Here is a 22,199-nt window from a genome sequence, read left to right as displayed (position 1 = left end):
ATCTATCTATCTATCTATCTATCTATCACCCCATAGCCGAAGCTCTCTCGGCGGTTTACAGTAACTAAAAACATTAAAAACAAATATACAAATTTAAAAACACTTATTTTAAAAACTATTTGAAACACAATTTAAAATTTAAAACAATTTAAAAGCATATGCTAAAATGCCTGGGAGAAGAGGAAAGTTTTGACCTGGTGCCGAAAAGATACCATTGTTGACTCCAGGCACACCTCGTCAAGGAAATCATTCCATAATTTGGGGGCCACCACTGAGAAGACCCTCTCCCTTGTTGCCAGACTCCCAGCTTCCCTCGGAATAGGCACCTGGAGGAGGCCCTTTGATGTTGAGCGTAGTGTATGGGTGGGTTCGTATCGGGAGAGGCGTTCCATCAGGTATTGAATTGAATTGAATTGAAACTTTATTTTTACCCAGCCCTTTTTCCAAACTGGAACTCAGGACGGCTTACAAATAAAACTACATGTAGTTAAAAACATAGAAAAACATACAATTAAAATGCAATTAAACTATGCACAACCTTAAAACCATAAAAGGCACTTAAAAATCTAAAAACAATGTAAAATAATACAGATAATAATATAAAACAATAAAACAAGCCTTGTAAAGCCCAATCCTATCCCAAAAGCCTATCAGAATAAAAAAGTCTTTACATGCTGACAGAAGGATGGCAAGGAGGGGGCCATTCGTGCCTCCCTAGGAAGGGAGTTTTACAACCTAGGAGCAGCCACCGAGAAGGCCCTATCTTGTGTCCCCACCAATCGCACAAGTAACCCCATGCACAAGTTCCCAAAGTGAGGATCACAGCCTCTGTGCTTCTCTTCCCTGGATCTTTCTGCTGCACTACCCTAGGGTGAGATATGGTTTCACTCAGCATTGCCTCTGAACCTGGGCTCCTACTTTGGCTCATTCCAATAAACCATGAGCTGTATCTGTCGCCATGGTTTGGCTCAGTGTTACATGGAAACTGAGCTACAATCTTTTAGAGTGAAATTGCTCCTTCAAGGCAGTGTACAAAATTTTACAAGATATAGTAAAAAAAAAAATCTGTTCGTCCTTTACACCTGCTTCAAGTTTAAAATTGGGATGGGGGAACCATGTTCATTTTTTAAATTTACTTATTTAAAGTATTTCTATTCCATCCTTCTACCCTACAAAGCAGCACTAATTTGTATATTTGTATGCCCCCATGAGCTCCTTGGAGGAAAGGTGGGATATAAATGTAGTAATAAACAAAGGAATAGCTGTTAAAAACCTTAGCAGTGATTAATAAAACAAAACAATAAATAAAATGGTTAAAAATACATTTACAGGACAATGTCAGTTCAACACAAAATATCCTTTGAGGAAGTAAATCTACAGCATGAGAAGCAGAGAGATTAAAATGCTTTGTGAAAGCTGTTGGGTTTGAGTGACTCTGCTGCTTTGACAGTTACAACTTAGATAAATTTAGATCTGTGGTTTCAAAATTCCTCCTATTTCACATAACCAGTCCTCTTCCATTTCTCTTGTACATCATTCATACTTTTTTTTTTTGTGAGATCACATGACCCGGCGATCTTTAATCCATTAATTTATTTTTAAGTTCATACCCCGCTATTCAGTTAAGTGATCGTCTTCTTGGTGTTCTTCGGTCTTTTGGCAGATGGTGTAGAGGCCATGTGTTGTCTCATTCAGCTCCATAACCATTTTCATTCTTAATTGAATTTAGCATTATTTGTCTTCTTCCATGCCCAGCCATAAAGGCACACCAGACTGCGGAATGTATTTATCATCATAGAGGAAAATGAACTTTGTATTGGCATATTGAGCGCTAAGAGTGTGGAACCAAATGGGGGCATATATGGTGGCTTCTGCTACCAGTCAGAGTGCCAAGGGTCATTGTGTATCTAAAGATCCTGCCCAGGAAGTAAGGCATGGCAGCAGCAACTGTTCCTGTCCATTGGCAGGTGATGCTCGTTTTCTTCTTCACAATTCCTTTGGTATCATGCCAGTAGGATGAGAAGCATACATCCTGTTACTTTAGTCACACTCCTTTCTGCTTGATGACATCACTTGATTCCCCACTCTAGGTCTTCCAACACTGAATGTAGGGTCCTGGAGAAGGAAGACATGTTTCCCCTATATTATTTTATTTATTTATTTATTTAATTAATTTATATACTGCCCTAAGCCCAAGGGCTCTCTGGGCGGTGTACATAATAATAAAACAATCAGAGAATATATAAATACAATAATACAATGGAATCAAACAAAAATAATCAAAATAGCAGCAAAATACATCAATAAATATTAATAGTACACATTAAAATGTACTATTTAAATGTAAAACGAAGAATGAGTGGCGACTCTCACCAACCCAGCCCAGCCCTCATCACCCAGTAGTAAACCAGGTGCATGTGTGCAGGGGGTGGTGGCTCACCTTGATCTGGTACATGCTCTCTGCTTCAGCCCGGCTCTTGGCAGCAATGTCTTCATACTGTGCTTTGACCTCGGCAATGATGCCATCCAAGTCCAGGCTGCGGTTGTTATCCATGGACAAGACCACAGAAGTGTCATTGATCTGAGACTGCATTACACGCAGCTCCTCATCATACAGCTGCCTCAGGAAGTTGATCTCGTCAGTCAGGCATTCCAGACGGGACTCCAGCTCAATCTTGTTCATGTAGGCCTCATCCACATCCTTCTTCAAAAGGACAAAATCATTCTTCTTCTCAGTACGATGGTTGATTTCATCTTCATACTTAGTCTTGAATTCTTCTACAAGGCCTTGCATGTTGGCCAACTCAGCATCCAGCCTTGCTCTCTCCTGCCCCAAGCCGTCCAGCTGCCGGCGCAGGTTGTTGATGTAGGCCTCAAACATACTGTCCATGTTGCTTCGGGTGGTTTTCTGATTCTGCAGGAGACTCCATTTGGTATCCAGCATTTTATTCTGCTGCTCTAGGAAGCGAACCTTGTCAATCAAGTTGGCGAACTTGTTGTTGAGAGTCTTGATCTCCTCTTTGTCTTTGGTCCTCACTTGCTGGATGGTGGGGTCGATCTCCAAGTTGAGCGGCGCCAGCAGGCTCTTGTTCACACTGACGGCCGTGATGCCCCCCATGCCGCCGCCAACGGAGGACCCTCGGAAGCTGCTGGCGCTGCCACCGCCTCCAAACCTGCTGCCCCCATAGCTGGAGGAGGCGTAAGAGGTGCTGACTCGAGAGGCGGTGACGGGGCCCGCCGTATAGGAGCGGCTGCTGAAGGTGCGGACGGGGCCTGAAGAAGTGGTTCGGAAGTGGTTCTTCATCATGTTACTTTAGGGGTTTTTTTTCACCCTCTCTATGGGAGACAAGGCCGGGCAGGCACTGCAGAAAGGCTGTAATATGTGATCATATTAGCATGTGATCCTTGGCAAACCCATGAGGTTTTACTCCCCCAGGTCAAAATGGGTGTAGGAAATTGAACCCAAATGATTCCACTCCTAGCCCACTCTCCAGACTGACTCCGTAGAAATATGTGATCCCAATACAACACCCAACCGTGGAACAATAAGGAGAGGTTATAACCTCTTAAGTCATAGAGATGAGTAGAAATGGTCCCTGAAGTGGTCCATTTCCATTTTCCTTCCTAGATATGATATGCCACAGTGGACAAATAGGCTGAAGTTTTGAATCCAAGAGACATTCCATAGCCAATGAAAAATGAAGACTAGGAATAAAAAGGGAACACTGTTTATAAATAAGGATAAAATCAGTAAAAAGTTTAAATTTAATACTTAAGGAATCTTTTGTTTAAAAAAATCGATGTTGAAACAACAGTTGAGAATTAAATTCTGTTCAAGTTTGCTTTGTCATTCTTATGTACCTACTGTGCTAGTAGCTGGCTACTACTATTACTAGAAGTACAGTCCAGAAAGTTAACTTTGCTCAGCATGCCTTAATTGCTAATTTGTCTTGGACTCCTGAATCCAAGTCTCAAGGGACACATTGTTTTGTTGAGTTGGACTCCTGAGACCAAGAAACTAGGAACAAACACTCTTACTGTATGTTCCCCACTGTAAAAGCTTCATACTGCAAGGATATACAAACGTACTCAACTGCAAGGGTACACAAACATTTCATGGTCTCAAAAAGAAAAGGAGTTGCTTATTTGTTCATTTAAAATAGTTTCATTGGGGACTTGAAGATTGCAGAAAACTTTAAAGAGGCTGAAGCACGAAGAAGAAATTATATCTAGAAATTTACTATTGATGAAGAAAACTGGTGAGTTATTTTCAGCATTATAAATTAAGTGATCTCCTGGATAGTTTTCTCAGGGTTGAATGCATACAATAATATTACATTATGTTTGTGCAGGCTAGGACATCCTGCTTGTTACACAGTGTCTCCTTGCATCTTTATAATCTACACCTAGTGTACAGAATGGCTTAGCGACACTGCACAAACTCCCTGCCTATTGGCATCAGGAAGGTGCCTTCCCTGTACTCTTGCCAGTGCCTGCTTACAACATTTTTGTTTAGAGAAGTCTATAGAGATATACACAAGCTGTATGTATGTAGAACTGTTTTTAGCTTATTGTTGATTTTAATTAGTTTTTGAATTTTTTCCCCATCATCGTCAGGCCAAAAGGCTGGGGCGAGGATGGGCCTTTGCAGCCATGCTGGGGAAGACCTGGCATGGCTTCAAACCCCATTTTGGCGCAACGTGGCCATGCACGCCTGTTGCGTAAGGGGTGGAGCAGGGTGACTATTTAAGCCCTGCTCCATCTCCCCTTGGCCTCTTTTCGGCCTTGCGTGACACCCACCCACCCTCACCTGGATAGTTTTCTCAGGGTTGAATGCATACAATAATATTACATTATGTTTGTGCAGGCTAGAACATCCTGCTTGTCACATAGTCTCTGCTTGCATGTTTATAATCTACACCTAGTGTACAGAATGGCATAGCAAGACTGCACAAACTCCCTGCCTATTGGCATCAGGAAGGTGACTTCCCTGTACTCTTGCCAGTGCCTGCTTAGACCATTTTTGTTTAGAAAAGTCTATCCAGACATATACAAGCTACATGTATGCAAAACTATTTTTAGCTTATTGTTGATTTTTATTAGTTTTGAATGTCAAATAGTGGTGTTTGGCTAACGTTTGGCTAGTGACCATGGATGTTTCAGCATTGTATACCAACATACCTCAGGAGGAGGCTATCAATGTTATTGCTGAGACTTTAGATAAATGGGAAATACTGCATCCTCTCACTATATTTTTAGTGCACTTGCAGAATTAGTATTGAAGAAGAAAAAATTCAGTTTCAAGATAAGATGTTATGGCAAATTTCTGGTACAGCCATGGGGTGTCACTTTAATCCAGAATTGTCAAATATCTCTATGGGTGAATTTGAAAAAAGGTATATTTTACATGATAGCAATCCTTACAGAAATGAGATATTGGTGTTCAAGAGACAATTAGATGACTTTTTTATGATAAGGTAGACTTAAGGATTTTGACAAATTCATCACCACCGTGCACCCCACTATTAAGTTCAAAACCATTTATGATGCCGTGTATCCATTTTTTAGATGTGGAGATCAAAAACAATCATGGGACTTTCATTACTAATATTTATAAGAAACTAACGGATGTTAATTCATATCTTCAGTATGATAGCTACCATCCCATGTAATCTCCCCTATTCTCAGATGTTGAGATTAAGGAGGAATTGTAGTCAAATGAGGGATTTTCTTACCCAAGCTAATGTGTTGATGAGACAACTGTAACACAAAGGGTATCACCATAGGATCCTAAAACAGGCATTATGCAAAGCCAAAAACATCAGCCATACAACCTTACTTATATCTAAGAATAGTTATACTCCTGGGCATAGGATGGTTGTATCAGTTACTTATGACACATATGCAGCATCCATAAAGAAGACTATTAATCAACATTGGCACCTCCTGGATGACATTCCACATTTTAAGAATTATTGAATGTTTGCATATAAATGTACACCTAATCTAAGCGATTTGTTATTACATTCGAGACTGAAAGCACCTAAATTACTCAATTGGACTATAGACGACAGCAACATTGTAGATCAATTCCCATGTGGCAATTGTAGTGTATGTTCTAATTTCAATACAATCAAATCATTTACCAATCCTAGAGACCAGAGGTTATTTCACATCAAATATTTATTTATGTGCAATACTAAAGGGATTATATATATTGTGTAGTGCCCATGCCCATTTTTGTATGACCGCAAGGAAAATCAACATATGCATTTGTGAACGCAGAAGTTGTATTAGAACTAAGGAAGTACATCTTCTATTAGTAAAACATTTACTGGAATTTAAACATGATGAGAAATCTCTTCTATTTTGGTGTGTAGAAAAAAATAAAACTTCAGGTAAAGAATTGTGTAAACAGTTAAGAAGTAGGGAAATATTTTGGAAATACAAGTTAGACACTTTAATGCCAAAGGGGTTAAATGAAGAACTAGATTGGATGCCTATTATGTAGTATTATATCTTTCTGTTTATATATTTATTTATTGGTTATTCCTAGATATTTTTTCGTGAGTCTTTTTGGCTCTGCTTAAATGATTTATGATTATTTATATATTGCATTTCATGCCAAGTTCTGTAAATTTAGTTCATTGTACTAAACATATTAAGTACTGACAGAATGAAGCCCATTTACAGGGTGTTAGTATTGCATCAGCCCTGGAGAACACAACATTGGTGACAGGGAATTTTGTAGTTAGTTGGACTGGGGGTTCTTGAGTAAAATCGAAGACATAGGCTTGCAGCAAAAAGGTAAGCCTTCATTGGATGACAAGTGTATACTTGGTCAGTCTTCCTCTGAGTGAATGGAGAACAGCAGCATGGTATTGCTTGCCTGGAGTTTTTATACATTTCAGGACAAAGAAATCAGCATTAACGTATCAGGAGGCTACATATCAGTATGGCAGTATTGCATAAGCATTGCATAGATATTGCATAGGTATTTCATAGACATTGCATTAGCATTGCACTGTTCATATTATGTTCTAGTTGAATGTGGCAATCTTCAATATTTCACTTCTTAGTACATTTTTGTTATGAGCTGAGTACTTCCATTATTGAGCTAAGCATATTAGCTAAGCATTTTAGCTATTGCAATTTTTTCTTTGTTTTGGAGAGTACAGAGATGTTCAGTGCCTGTTCAGTGTTATCTTAATTGTTTAGAGTACAAGCTGTTCCAAACAAACCAGCACAGTCAGGGAAGACAACTCTAAGAAGAAAAAGGGTTCTGGCTGGCTACTAAGCTTATTAAAATGCTAAACTATTAAAATGTTATAAACCTTTACAGCTTTATAAAAGAATATATTTGCTTATTGTTTGAATATAAAAATTCCCTATCATTGCATCATCCTCATATTGGATGCTGAGTCATTATATAAAAAATATTAACCAGCTTATTTTTGAGTGTGGACTTAGGACAGGCAGCACAAGCATGCTTTATAACAGTGAATACAGGTGTTATAAGTTATTACAATTCGGTGACTGTATTTTTCATAGATAATTGAAATAAATTCTGTTCTATACTCTTGCCTGAATTGGAATATAATCCTTAGCGGTTATGTTTACAGAGGCTTATATCATGCTGCTTTACAGAAGAATTGCAAAGTTATTTTCATAAATTATATCTGCAGCAGCAACATAGTTTATATGGTAAGCCTGATTTTTAATGTTTAGTATATTTTTAGTATGAATTGGTACATTTTTAGGTTAATAAAAAGCATTTTCATAAATCTTTGTTTTATATATATTTTTAAGCATTGTATAACCTGAATCCACACACAAAGAGAAGCTCCCCGAATAGATGCCTCTGATGAAGATTTGAATCAAGTTGAAACACATTTGGCATATTTTGGCATATTTAGCATAGTATTTGAGATTTGTTGTGCATTTTACCTTTGCATTTTATATTTCTGTATTTGTACACCTCTGCATTTTATTGCCATGTTTCCATTGAGAGTGTATGCATATTTTGTCTATAGAGCTAACAATTCATATCACAACCTGTGCAGTAAAGTGCATGTGCATTTGAAATTGGGCATTATTGTGTATTCTGTCAGCTATTAGCCAAGACTATTTTTTCCACTATTCATTTCTGTATATATATTTAGAATCATATCATGTCTGATTAGACCTTGGCTTTATTTGCTTTTCTTTGTGCGTGGAGAAGCAGCAATGACTGTAACTGTGACCACAGGGACCCCTTCTAAAGCAAGGTAAGACATTTTTGGGTGCCACATATTTGTAAAACTCTATTGCTTAAGTGCCCACTGCAAGAAAGGATAAGGACCTCACAGGCTCCACCTGTGTGACCTCATAAGCTCCACCCATGTGGCCTCATAGGCACTACACATGTGACCTCAAAGGCTCCACCCACATGAGGTTCCAGCAGCCTCCACTGCTGCTATTACTCGATTCCTCATGGCAAGGAATTCTTGACACTGTAAACCAAGCTTAGGATGCCGTGATCTCTTTGCCAGTGTCTTTACCTGTATGTATTCTTTATTTAATGAATTCTCCCTTGGCTGGATATTGAATGTGTTTGGAATTCCTCAACTAAGAAGATACATTTTTCAACTAGCATGTGTGTTCAGGCTATTCTCAACGTTAGAGACACTGGGCAATGTAAAACACTGTCCAGGTATAAGGCTGGAGAGGACTGTTTGTGACTAGACATTTCTACCAATGATTGCGAATTCAGCTCTCAAGCTTTTCAAGCACCTAGTGTGTTTGTAGGCTGCTATCAATGGTAGAGAGATTGGGCAAATAGCAGCACTGTCAAGGCAGAAGCCTAGAGAGGACCTTTGGTGGCTCCATCTCTCTACTACTGAGTGTAAATGTGGCTCTCAACGAGGAACACACTGTTCAATCACAACATGTGTTTGCTTGATGCTATCAATAGTAGTTACTATAACTGGGATTTAATCTCTGTGAAATAATGTAGTAAGTAATAATGTTATTGAAATTTTTATTTCATGTTAAACCACTTGGGTGAAAGAATAAAATTGGATTCTTAAAAACTTTGGAACTAGGGTGCTCACTGTTTTGGCCCCATTCCCATGGAGGAGGAAGGCACAAGCATATTTGCTCATGATGATTTGTTCTTCTGATAGAGTTTCTAAAAATAAAATAAAAAGTGGGGAAAATTTGTGACAGTTATTAATTGTCAAACTTATATTGAGTATATCTGTGCAAATATATATTTGTAAACAACCTCCCCAGGCCTCCTGGTTGTTTGATTGTGCTTCCCTGTTGCAGTGTGTTAGTGGTGGTCCCTCACACACACACACACTCCCATGGAGGAGAAGGACACAAGCATATTGGTATAACTTGCATGGCATGGTTTTCAGATGCTCATGACAAATCAAAGTATTGCATCCAACTAATTTCTACTCAGAACAGACCTATTAAAATCAATGGACCTAAATTAGTCATGACTATTGATTTTAATGGAACTACTCTGAGTAGAAATATTACTGGACATAACAGAAAGAAATACAGTGAATGGAAGCTCACTAACAGATAGATTAAATTGTTGATCCAAGATGACTCCAGAAAAAATGTTTAGGTTAGGTTTAGTTTATTGGATTCTGTTCATGTTTGTTTTGTCATTCCCAAGTAGCTACCAACACTGAGCTAGCACCTGTCTACTACTACTAGCAGAAGTACAGTCCGGAAAGTTGTTTTCTCTGCATGCCTTGATTGCTGATTTGTCTCAGACTTTTGGGTCTAAGTCTCAAGGAACATAATTGTTGAGTTGTGTTGTGTTTGACTCCTGAGACCAAGCCACTTGCAATGAAAAATCTTAAATTCTCCACCCCATGGCAAAAGCTTCATACTGCAAGGGTAAAGAAAATTTTTCAACTCAAGTATAGACAAACCTTTTCACTGTCTCAAAAAGAAAATGAGTGAGTGGCCTCTATTTTTAATGACATGAAGGAGACAACACTCTATAGCAAGGGTGAAGTATAAAGAAGAAATTATGCCTGAAAATTTACTATTGATAAAGAAAAATAGTAAGTTACTTTCAGCATTTATAACCTCTATGAGCCCTTGGTTAATTTTCTCAGGGCTGAATGCAGACAAATACTACATTACATCTGTGCAGGCTAGGACATATTATTATATGGTCTCTCCTAAAATCTATATAATCCACACATAGTGTACAGAATGGCTTAGCAAGACTGCACAAACTCCCTGCCTCGTTGTGGTTTTCTGAGAGCCAAGTCATTTAAGGTTAATGATAAAAATTTAAAAGATTATAAGTTTGCTGATTCAATTTTTGTTGGCTTTTCAAATGATTAAATTTTATTATTTATTTATTTATTTATTTTATTACACTTTTAAACCGCCCTATAGCAACAGGCTCTCAGGGCGGTGTACAACATGATAAAACCACATAAAAACCAACGTATGTGGATAAAACATGTAAGTATAAAAACACATTAAAAACAGATTTAAACAGAAAAAAAGAACTTACAACTAATTAACTATAACATTAAAATTAAAAACTAAGACTAAAATGCCTGGGCAAAGAGGTAGGTCTTTACCTGGCGCCGAAAAGATATCAAAGAAGGCGCCAGGCGTATCTCATCTGGGAGGGCATTCCATAATTCGGGGGCCACCACCGAGAAGGCCCTAGATCTCGTTGTTGCTCTCCAGGCCTCCTTGTGAGTTGGAACCCGGAGAAGGGCCTTCGACGTCAAGCGCAGCGAACGGGTAGGTTCATAGTGGGAGAGGCGTTCCATCAGGTATTGCGGTCTGGTGCCGTTAAGGGCTTTATAGGTAAGAACCAACACTTTGAATCTGGCCCGGAAACGTATTGGTAGCCAGTGCAGTTGGGCCAGGACAGGTGTTATGTGATCAGATCTTTTAGTCCGAGTGAGAACTCTGGCTGCAGCATTCTGCACCAGCTGAAGTTTCCGAACCACCTTCAAAGGTAACCCTACGTAGAGTGCATTACAGTAATCCAATCTAGAGGTTACCAGAGCATGGATAACTGAGGCAAGGTTCTCCCTCTCCAGATAGGGTCGTAGTTGGGCTACCAGCCGAAGCTGGTAGAATGCATTCCGTGCCACCGAGGCTACCTGAGCCTGAGACAGGAGCGGATTTTAATTGTATTTTTTCTTTAGGGATCTCTAGTAGTTAACAAGCTTATAAAATAGTTCTTTCTATAGCATGAGTGTAGCAGGAATAATTTGATATGTTGGTTTTAATTCATTTTAACTTTATTCCAAAGATATGAATGGTATACTGCTTGTTTCCCAAGATACAGGTACCCTCTTCAGTCATGACTCTTTCATGGCATTCTCGTGCATACTAGGCGCTGCTACCTGTTAGATTCACATTCATTCATATGTCAGGCTGGCTGCACTTGTTTATATCATATGAAGGAGAACCTTCTGTGGGACACTTGCATAGCTTGTGTGGGCATTTGCATCATAACCAGGCTGACGTTTAGATACTGATCACTTCTCTTGGGTTGTGCAAGTGCCGCTGGCCAGATGTGACCTCAACGGCCATTCTTTCTTTGAGAAAAGAGGACTTGCTCCTGTTGTCTGAACTGCAGGTAAGTTTTGATGCAGTTGGTGGTTGGAATTTTGGTGTCAATTTCAGGGCCTTTGGTGTACCGAGCAACGGCTGGCTGACTTTAGGGGGCATAGGGCTCATTCTAGATTTTATTTTCTTGGACTATTTTCCAACAGTGCTTGCGGTACATATGTGGCCTTCTGCCCTTTGGAACCGCATGATATGTTTTCAGTGCAGCACTTGGCTATGGTTATGTGATAAAACCCCAGATCCCCAATGCTGTTTGAGGTATGAGCCTTGTGTGTGCGTTTCTTTTGTAAAGTACAATATAATATTTGTTCGTCGCTCAGCATGTCCGGGTTTGCAGAATGATGGCTGTGCCATCTTTGTATGCCCTACCTTGGGCATGGCCGTTCTCAGTTTTACACCTTTGCAGTTTATGGTCTCCTAAAGGGGGCAGGGTGTTATTGTTAGACATATACCTGGCCACCTTTCTACCCTGGTCTTTAATTTTGGGCCAAGCATATTCAGGAACCCATTTTATGTATATCACAGGGGGTTGGTCATATTCCACCTATGGTCGCCAGGTCCTTTGTGGCCATTCCTCCTGATGTACGAATGATGTACACGTTTGCAGTTCATGCTCTCCTAAAGGGGGCAGGGTGTTACTGTGAGGAATATATCTGGCCACCATTCTGCCTTGGCCTTTAATTTCCAGGCCAAGCGCATTTCGGAACTTTGATTTTTCATAAAAGTGGGCTGGTCGTATTCCACCCTAAGGCAGCCTTGTCCTATGTGGCCATTCACCGCTGAAGTAATAATGATGCTCCTGCCTTTGACTAGCACTTAGTGCTTCCCTCCTTATGAGGAAATTTATTCCAGGTGGTGGCCTTAACAGCTTTTTAGGGAGCCTTTTGCCCTGGTAAGTCTTAGCTTTCCAGGCACGTCACGTCATGTTGAGCCTTGGGCTTACATTTCTGTGATGTTTATCCAGTGCTTATGATTAAGACAGACCAGAGAGGTGGTGGCTGGTGGTTGAAGCTTAGGGGGAGATCCCTGAATGTAGGGGTTACATTTCTTTCTTACAGGAATGGATGTGGTGCTGCCCTCGTAGGCATGCCTTACGGAAGATTTTGCTCATACCAGCCAGCGTTGCCAGTTCATATGTCTCAACGGATCCGCCCTAACCCAATTGCAATGCTGGCCTCATGTTTGGGGGGCCCTTACAGGCCTGTGGCGAGATGCAGGAGAGTATGAATTTACCAGCCAGCATTACCTGTTCATACGTCTCAATGGATCTGCCCTAACCCAATTGCAATGCTGGCCTCACATTTGGGGGGCCCTTACAGGCCTGTGGCAAGATGCAGGAGAGTATGTGTTGCATTCCTTTCAAACTGGCCATGTGTTCAGATCATATTCTGGCATACGAGACAGTGTTAGCTCCTTTCCTGTGGAGCCTTGGAATTAGAAGTGGGTGTTGCCATATCCTCTGCCCTTGCCCCCAGCATTCAGTGAACCTACCAGTGTGCTTTTGGAAAATTCCAGGTGTTTCAAGCTCATAATGCTTGGCCTTTTGCTTGGCCAATTCCTGTATTTCATTTGCTGCAATTTATGCTTTATTTAAAAGGGCAAAATATTTCTGTTACAACTATCGCTGGACACCTCTCCACACTGGCCTTTATTTCCAAGGCAAGAGGATTGCAGGATCATTCTGTAGATTTTAGGGTCAGAATGGTCCTTCAGGGTTGGTCGCATTCCGCCCACAGGTCCGCTGACCTGAGGAGGCCAATCACACCCGATGTCCTCCTCCAGATCCTGCCTTTGTTTAATTCTATGTGCTCATCCCAGTAAGAGTCGTACCTTTCGCCGCAGTAACTCTGATGATGTTCTATGGTGCTTTTCACCCTAGTGAAATATTAGTTTCCTCGAAGTGTGATGTGTCCTATCGAGCCTTCTGCTCTGGCGATTGCACATTAGGTGCTGATTTAGTGAGGTTCTCCCTTCGAGTCTCTAAGACTGATCAAAAGGGCCATGGCAGTATGGTATCTTTACACAATTGCCAGGTTCCTGAATTGTGCCCTGTTTCTGCAGTGCATCAATTTCTGTCTATCAGGCCTGCGGGCCAGCATTATCTCTTTATACATATGGATGGTTCTGCCCTGACTCAGTTTTGGGCCATTGTTCAGCAGGCCTTGTTGGTCAGTGGTTGCAATGCTGGAGTCTATGGGCTGCATTCCTTTCGGATTGGGGCAGCCATGGCTGCAGCCCTCATGGGCATAAGCGTGGATGATATCCAGTCCAGACGATTAGCAGATGACGTTCTTCCACTTTTAAGTCATATGTCAGGTATTAATCCTAACGTCTTTTGTTGTTTTTGTTTTTCCTTAGGTGTGCAGAGCCTTCCAGTCCCTGTGACAATCATCCTCTGTGGCCATTCTATTCTAATTTGGGCCCACTGGAGGGCCTTCTCGTCTCTTGATGGGACGTAGCTGCAGCTTTCTGCTAGTGCAGCAGTTAGCTGGGAGGCTCAGTGGGCTTGCTGTGGGATGCATTGATGCCTTTTGGGAGCCGAATCATGTCTTCGGCTGACTGGCCCTTTGTCTTGGTAGTTCATTGGGGGGGAAATGACTTGGTGCAGTGGCAAAGTATTGATTTGCTGCTCAAGGTCACTCAGGATTTCACCGGGCTCATCCAGTTGTATCCAGATCCCATTTACTATGGTCTGATATGCTGGTGAGTAGAGTTTGGAGGGGTGTGCTGCACCCCAACAGGATTGATAGGTCTAGAAAGTGGGTAAATGGACAGGTTGGGGACCTAGTTTTGTCTCTTGGGGCTATCATTCTTCATGACAGGATTCAGTTTCATTCTCCACATTTGTTTTAAGATGATGGCGGCCATCTTTCAGAGTGTAGGTGCGATTTGTTATTGAAGAATTTAGGTTGGGTTTGGGAGCTTTGTTTTCTTTAGGTTGAGGGGACCAAGCTTCAGCTGATCCCCTCTTGTGGCATGGAATTCAGGCACGTGATGTAATTGGGGTTAAATTTGAGGTGGTTGAGGCATTCTGGTAAAGGACACTCCCTAGGGAACCATCATGGCTTAATGTCTGGTGTGGATCTGGGGAGTGTCCTTGTGGGACAGGCTTGCGCATCATGGTGAATGCCTGTATGGCAGGGCCAGGATGGGGAGGTTGGAACCACATACCTGACTCCAATAGCAAGGAGGGAAAGGTTTTCCCACATCCTTGACTGGGAGTTACAGTCCGATGTGACTGACTTGTCTTCTGTATTGGAGGGTCTATTCCCTCACAGCTAGGTTGAGCCTCACCTGCCCGAAGTATTTGAAATCAATTAATTGGTTGATTTGAATTTGATTGATTATGTGTTATATTTTAATAAATATAACATTATTCCATATATGTGTCACGAGTCTTCTTTGGTGTGGTGGCAAAGCAGATCCCAGGGAATGCAGTAATTATCAAACTGCAAGTAAAGTAATGCTCAAGATTCTACAACAAAGGCTCTTACCATATATGGAGTGAGAAATGCCAGACGTCCAAGCTGGATTTAGAAAGGGAAGAGGCACCAGAGATCATATTGCAAACATACGTTGGATAATGGAACAGACCAAGGAATTTCAGGAGAAAATCATCCTGTGCTTTATAGATTTTAGCAAAGCCTTTGACTGTGTAGATCATGAAAAACTATGGAACGCTTTAAAAGAAATGGGGGTATTCCCGATCTCTATGTATGGATGTGAAAGTTGGACAGTGAAAAAGGTGGATAAGAGAAAAATCAACTCATTTGAAATGTGGTGCTGGAGGAGAGCTTTGTGCATACCATGAACTGAGAAAAAGACCAATAATTGGGTGTTAGAACAAAGTAAACCAAAACTATCACTAGAAGCTAAAATGATGAAACTGAGATTATCATGCTTTGGATGCATAATGAGAAGACATGATTCATTAGAAAAGAGAATAATGCTGGGAAAAACAGAAGGGAGTAGAAAAAGAAGAAGACCCAACAAGAGATGGATTGATTCCATAAAGGAAGCCACAGACCTGAACTTACAAGATCTGAACAGAGTGGTTCATGACAGATGCTATTGGAAGTTGCTGATTCGTAGGGTAACCATAAGTCGTAGTCGACTTGAAGGCACATAACAGCAACAACAACAAATTTATTTTATTGTAAATGGTTTTGAGGTTTTATTACAATCAATTGTTATATATATTTTATTATATACATAATACGTAATTGTTTTATACACAATGACAAACAAACAACATTTTGTTCAGCAGTTTTACAGAATCATCATTTATTGGCAGAATGTCATCTCCCCCACCCTTCTGACAAAGATAAGGGACATCCTATCTTCAATGGCTTGTGACAAATGAAAAAGTTATATCCATTTCCAAGTTCTACTCTGTGTAGACATAAGTTTCATGGCCATTAATTTCAGTGGATTTACTCTAAGTAGAACTGAGAAGAGACAACACATAAAAATATGGTGAATGGAGACCCACTCACACTTCAACACTCTTCTCTTAAAGTGGTTCAGTTTGAATAGATATTTAACCAGTGAGGGCTCCAGAAAAACAAAAATTAATTATGTTTAGTTTAATCAATTCACTCATCATTTCCCCATGAAAAAGGTATAAAGTGATTTACAACAAACGTTTAAACATAAAATAAAAATCATGCTTAAAGTAGATCCAGCACAATATCAAAAGCAATACAAAAAGTAGTTTGCTGAAATGGAGGTATTGCAGAGGTCATTCTTAGGAGGCAAGGATACAGTAGGGCCCCGCTCATATGGCGGGTTCCATTCCGGACCTCCGTCGTAAAGCGGAAATCGCCGTAAAGTGAAACTCATTGAGAAAAATGGGACGCGTCACGCAAAAATGACATCAAAATGACGCACGACGGGGAAAAACTACCGTAAAAATGGAACAAGCGCCTTAATGTAGGGACTTTCCCTAACTGAAAGCCACTGCTGTAAAGCGAAGCGCCATAAAGCAGGGCCCTACTGTATTCCTATGCACGTGACATGCAAATCTATTATGAGCATGGGGAGCAAACTGGGTGGCAGGGATATCTGAGGGGGGAGCCAGGTAGTCTTTCTACCTACCTACCTACCACTTATATCATGTGCCAAGACAACCAAGGCAGCTTACAATTTCAAAATGTAAAATTTATACTTTTCTATTATTTATATGTAATTTAACACCATTTCATCTAAGTAGTGTACAATTTGGTTGAAAAGATACAATGAAGATAAAATCAGTTACAACAAAATCAGAACATTTCATTAAAATTCCAGCTGAAATAAAACAAAACCCTCTTCACTAGGTGGTGGAAGTTAATCAGGGTGGGGGTCTGACTTATCTCAGCTGAGGGGGGCAGCTCCATAGAACTGGGCATACAGTATCGAATGCATGGTTTCTGGTGGATACAAGCCATGCTTCTCTGCCACAGGCAACTCTTCTGAAGACCTTGGTGACTGGACAGGGATACAAAGAGTCAGGAAGCACTTAAGGTATCCTTGATCCAAGTTGTTAAGCATCTTCTAAATTAATTAAATAACCTTTAAGTTTGCCATGTTGTATATGTATAAGAGCTAGTTACTTCAGTTCTGATGCTGTATTACAGTTTAAAACATATGTCCTCTAGTTAAGGCAGAGTTCATATCCATCTGCCATTTTTGAAGCAGTACTACAGCTTTTTCAGAGAAGTGTGCATAAGATGCAGATTTATATTTCCCCCCTTTTGTTCACTTCTTTACTTCATTTTTTTTCTTTTCCTAACACTGAAAACATGTTCAAAAGCCATTAAATATTGGTTACCAGAACATGATTTTATTTAACATTCACCTTTCTCTTTTCTTCCAGAGGTGGGAAACATTTCATAATGAATGAAAATATAGACAACAAATCCTACGTCTCTGAGTTTCTGCTCCTTGAATTCTCAGCAATCCGGGAACTGCAGATTCTACACTTCATTCTCTTCCTGGGATTGTACCTGGCAATTGTATCAGGGAATCTCCTCATCATCTCTGCAGTAGCCTTTGATCATCACCTTCACACTCCCATGTACTTCTTTCTGATGAACTTGGCCATCCAAGACATAGGTAATATTTCAATAACTATTCCCAAATCCATGGTCAATTCCCTCATGAGTACTAGGCACATTTCTTATGCTGGATGTGTGGTCCAAGTTTTTGGATATATCTTCTTTGCAGGCTCTGATTTTTTTCTCCTCACAGTCATGGCATATGATCGGTATGTTGCCATTTGCAATCCATTACAGTATGAAATGGTGATGAACAAAACAGCCTGCATCCAAAGGGTTGCTGCTGTGTGGGTTGCTGGCTTTCTTTATGCAGTGCTGCACACTAGTGGAACTTTTGCAACCCCTTTCTGCTCAAATGCTATCAATCAATTCTTCTGTGAGATCCCACAGTTACTTACACTTGCCTGCTCTAACTCATACTCACTAGAAATTGGAGTTGTTATAATGAGTATTATACTTTCGTTTAGCTGCTTTGTGTACATTGTTGTAACTTATGTCCACATCTTCAGTGCTGTTCTGAAAATCCCTTCCGTTCAGGGAAGGAAAAAGGCCTTCTCCACTTGCCTACCCCACCTCATGGTCTTCTCCATATTTTGCTTCACTGGATCTTTTGCTTACCTCAGTCCTCCCTCTAATTCTCATCTGGACTTTGTATTAACTGTGATGTATACTATTATTCCACCCATGTTCAATCCAATAATCTACAGCATGAGAAACAAGGAGATAAAAAATGCTTTGTCAAAGTTGTTGAGTGTGAGGCACTCTTCAGTGCCATTTAAAACATTCAGATAGGTATGTAGATTCTACCTGTGTCAGAAATTGGTCTTCTGCATTCCTTCAAGTCACTGCACCATTCACATTATCGTTTTCAGATCATATGGCCTGGTGATCATGCATTTATGTATTTATTTATATTGAAATTTAACCCCATTGTCCTGTTGAGCAATTCTCAATGTATCCTACAACACTCTGAATTCTCACTGGAGTGGCATCTACTGCTTGTTGCCATTTCAATTGCATTTGGTTGACCTTACAGGAGGTTCCTCTCAATATTTGTTTATCACTGTCTTGTGCTGCTCCTGGTTCTATTTTTTCTTCTGAATAATAACCAGGTTTTTATCGTTATTATTCTAACAAAGGAAAGTAAAACAGCTGCCTACCAACCTACCCAATTGCCTCTTCTTTTGATGGAGAGTGCTTTTATTTATACACACACATAGAGAGTGGAAGAGAAAATGGGGAGGAGAGAGAGGAGGGCAAAGTCTAGGTTCTAGTAAAACTTTGTTTCATTTTCCAAAGCACTATCATTTCCCCCATGCAAAAACCCCCACCAAAAACCCACAGAGAGAGAACCTCAAAATCCTCCCTGCCAACAACTTTGGGAAGAGCAGAGATGAGTCTACCATAGCTGCAAATATAGACATTTACTTGTAAGTCAGTCCCACTGACCACAGTTGGGCTTACTTCTGAGTAGGCATGTCTGGGATGGTACTGTTGAATGCACTGACTCTAGCTGTCAGTCTTGCCCCCCTCTGCCCCTCCCTCTGGCCCATCACCTCCTCCTTCTTTGACTAAGAGCCCTTATAAACACACACACACAGAGATAGAGGCACAAAGGGGGACACAGAAATTTCTGAGGAATTTATTTATTTATTTTATTTATTATTTCGATTTATATACCGCCCTTAGCAAAAGTAGCTCTCAGGGCGGTGAACAAACAAAGTAAAATACAATATATCATAATAGAAGACCACAAAAACCTATACAAACGAACAACAAAAAACACGACAAAAACGAAATACAGCACAAATTAAAGAAAATACAGATTAAAAGATTAGAAAGGTTAAGAAGATTAAAAGATTAAAATGCCTGGGAGCATAAAAATGTCTTTACCTGGCACCAAAAAGATAGGAGTGTAGGAGCCAGGCGTACCTCTTCGGGGAGGCTGTTCCACAACTCAGGGGCCACCACAGAAAAGGCCCTAGATCTGGTGACCACCCTCCGGGCTTTCCGATGGGTTGGTACCCGGAGGAGGGCCTTAGATTCTGAACGAAGTGAACGGGTAGGTTCATAGCGAGAGAGGCGTTCCACAAGGTATTGAGGTCCCACGCCGTGTAAGGCTTTATAGGTCAAAACCAGCACCTTGAATCTCGCCCGGAAGCAAATAGGAAGCCAGTGCAGACGCGCCAGAATAGGTGTTATATGCGAAGACCGACTGGTCCTCATCAATAGTCTGGCAGCCGCGTTCTGCACCAGCTGAAGCTTCCGAACTGTCTTCAAGGGCAGCCCTACGTAGAGCGTATTACAGTAATCTAATCTTGAAGTTACCAGAGCATGAACAACAGAGGCGAGGTCATCCCTGTCCAGATAGGGGCATAGTTGGGCTACCAGACGAAGATGGTAAAATGCATTCCGTGCCACCGAGGCCACTTGGGCCTCGAGAGACAAGGAAGAGTCGAAAAGAACCCCCAAACTATGTACCTGTTCTTTCAGGGGGAGTGTAACCCCATCCAGAACAGGGTGAACATCCACCATCTGAGCAGGGAAGGCGCTCACCAACAGTGTCTCGGTCTTGTCTGGATTGAGTCTCAGTTTATTAGCTCTCATCCAGTCCATTATCACGGTCAGGCAACGGTTCAGCACATCAACAGACTCACCAGAAGAAGATGAAAAGGAGAAATAGAGCTGCGTGTCATCAGCATACTGATGGCAACGCACTCCAAAACTCCTGATGACTGCACCCAGCGGCTGCATGTAGATGTTGAAAAGCATGGGGGACAAAACCGACCCCTGAGGGACTACATAATGGAGAGTCCATGGTGTCGAGTGATGTTCCCCAAGCACTACCTTCTGGTGACGATCCGCGAAATAGGAGCAGAACCACTGCCAAGCAGTGCCCCCAACACCCAACTCTGCGAGTCTCCCCAGAAGGATACCATGGTCGATGGTATCAAACGCCGCTGAGAGATCAAGGAGAATCAACAGAGTCACACTCCCCCTGTCCCTCTCCCGACAAAGGTCATCATACAGGGCGACCAAGGCTGTTTCAGTGCCAAAACCAGGCCTAAAACCGGATTGAAACGGATCTAGATAATTGGTTTCATCCAAGAGCGCCTGGAGCTGGCTGGCAACCACCCGTTCCAAAACCTTGCCCCAAAAAGGGACATTCGCCACCGGTCTATAGTTATTCAAATTACCTGGGTCCAAGGAGGGTTTCTTTAAAAGAGGTCTCACTACTGCCTCCTTGAGGCTACCAGGGACTACTCCCTCACTCAAGGAGGCATTAACCACTTCCTTGGCCCAACCGGTGGTCCCATCCCTGCTAGCTTTCCCTAGCCAAGATGGGCAAGGATCCAGAACAGACGTGGTTGCCCGAACCATTCCAAGCACCTTGTCCACTTCCTCAAGCTGCACCAACTGAAACTCATCCAATAAAGAAGGACAAGGCCGTGCTCTGGACACTTCAATAGATTCATCTGTCACAACATCAGAGTCAAGATCCCTGCGGATACATGCAATCTTATCTTGAAAGTGTCCAACAATTTCGTTGCAGCGGGCTTCAGATGTTTCCATAGTATCGTGGGGGCCAGAGTGTAAAAGCCCACGCACGACTTTGAAAAGCTCCGCTGGGCGGCATAGAGATGATCTAATAAAGGCAGCAAAATAAAGCTTCTTTGCTGTCCTTACCGCTTTTGTATACAACTTATTGGTGGCACTTATCAAAGCATAATTGTATCCACTGGGAGTTTTCCTCCATCTGCACTCCAGCCTCCTCCTCTCATGTTTCATCGCTTTCAACTCCGGGGTATACCACGGAGCTGTATGAGCTCTACACCAGAGGGGGCGCGCTGGAGCGATCATGTCAATAGCCCGGGTCATTTCCGTATTCCACAGTGTGACCAGGGCCTTGACAGGAGCACCGGTCCTATCAGCTGGAAAATCTCCCAGAGCCCTCTGAAAACCTACGGGATCCATCCGGCTCCGGGAGCAGATCAACTTAATAGATCCTCTACCCTTGCGGAGGGAAAGAGCCACTGTAAGTCTAAATCTCAACAAGCGGTGATCTGTCCATGACAATGGGGTAGATGAAAAACATCCCACCGCCAGATCACCGTCTCCATGTCCAGTGGCAAAGATCAAATCAAGAGTATGTCCCGACACATGCGTTGGGCCGGTAGAAAATTGAGACAGCCCCATTGTTGTCATGGAGGCAATGAAGTCCTGAGCTGCGCCAGATAGGACAGCCTCAGCATGGACGTTGAAATCCCCCAGTACCAAAAGTCTAGGGGATCTCAACAGCACCTCCGAGACTACCTCTGTCAGCTCAGCTAAGGAAGCTGTTGGGCAGCAAGGTGGACGGTACACCAACAGTATTCCTAGTCTGTCTCCCTGGCCCAATACAAGGTGGAGACATTCCAGACCAGTCGCCATCTGGACAGGGTGCCTGGTGAGAGGGGAAAAACTCCTATAGACCACAGTGACCCCCCCTCCCCGGCCCTCAGATCTACCACAGTGCTGAACCAAATACCCGGGTGGACAAAGCTGGGAAAG

General features: G+C 41.7%; 2 protein-coding genes across 2 annotated transcripts; one reads left to right on the top strand and one right to left on the bottom strand.

Moving 5' to 3' along the window:
* Positions 1-2,392: 2,392 nt before the first annotated feature.
* LOC133367760 (keratin, type II cytoskeletal 8-like) lies at positions 2,393-3,307 on the bottom strand. The gene has a single exon (XM_061591862.1). It carries the CDS (start codon positions 3,305-3,307, stop codon positions 2,393-2,395), a length of 915 nt encoding a protein of 304 aa, XP_061447846.1.
* A 3,432-nt stretch (positions 3,308-6,739) lies between these two features.
* On the top strand, positions 6,740-18,440 carry LOC133367759 (olfactory receptor 14A16-like). The gene is made up of 2 exons (XM_061591861.1): positions 6,740-6,807; positions 17,468-18,440. Exon 2 carries the CDS (start codon positions 17,487-17,489, stop codon positions 18,438-18,440), a length of 954 nt encoding a protein of 317 aa, XP_061447845.1. The 5' UTR covers positions 6,740-6,807; positions 17,468-17,486.
* Positions 18,441-22,199: the final 3,759 nt, after the last annotated feature.

This window comes from Rhineura floridana, chromosome 11, assembly GCF_030035675.1.
Source record: "Rhineura floridana isolate rRhiFlo1 chromosome 11, rRhiFlo1.hap2, whole genome shotgun sequence".
Lineage (NCBI taxonomy): Eukaryota > Metazoa > Chordata > Lepidosauria > Squamata > Rhineuridae > Rhineura > Rhineura floridana.
The sequence above is the reverse complement of the archived record's forward strand: the minus strand, read 5'-3'. Positions and strand labels throughout refer to the sequence as shown.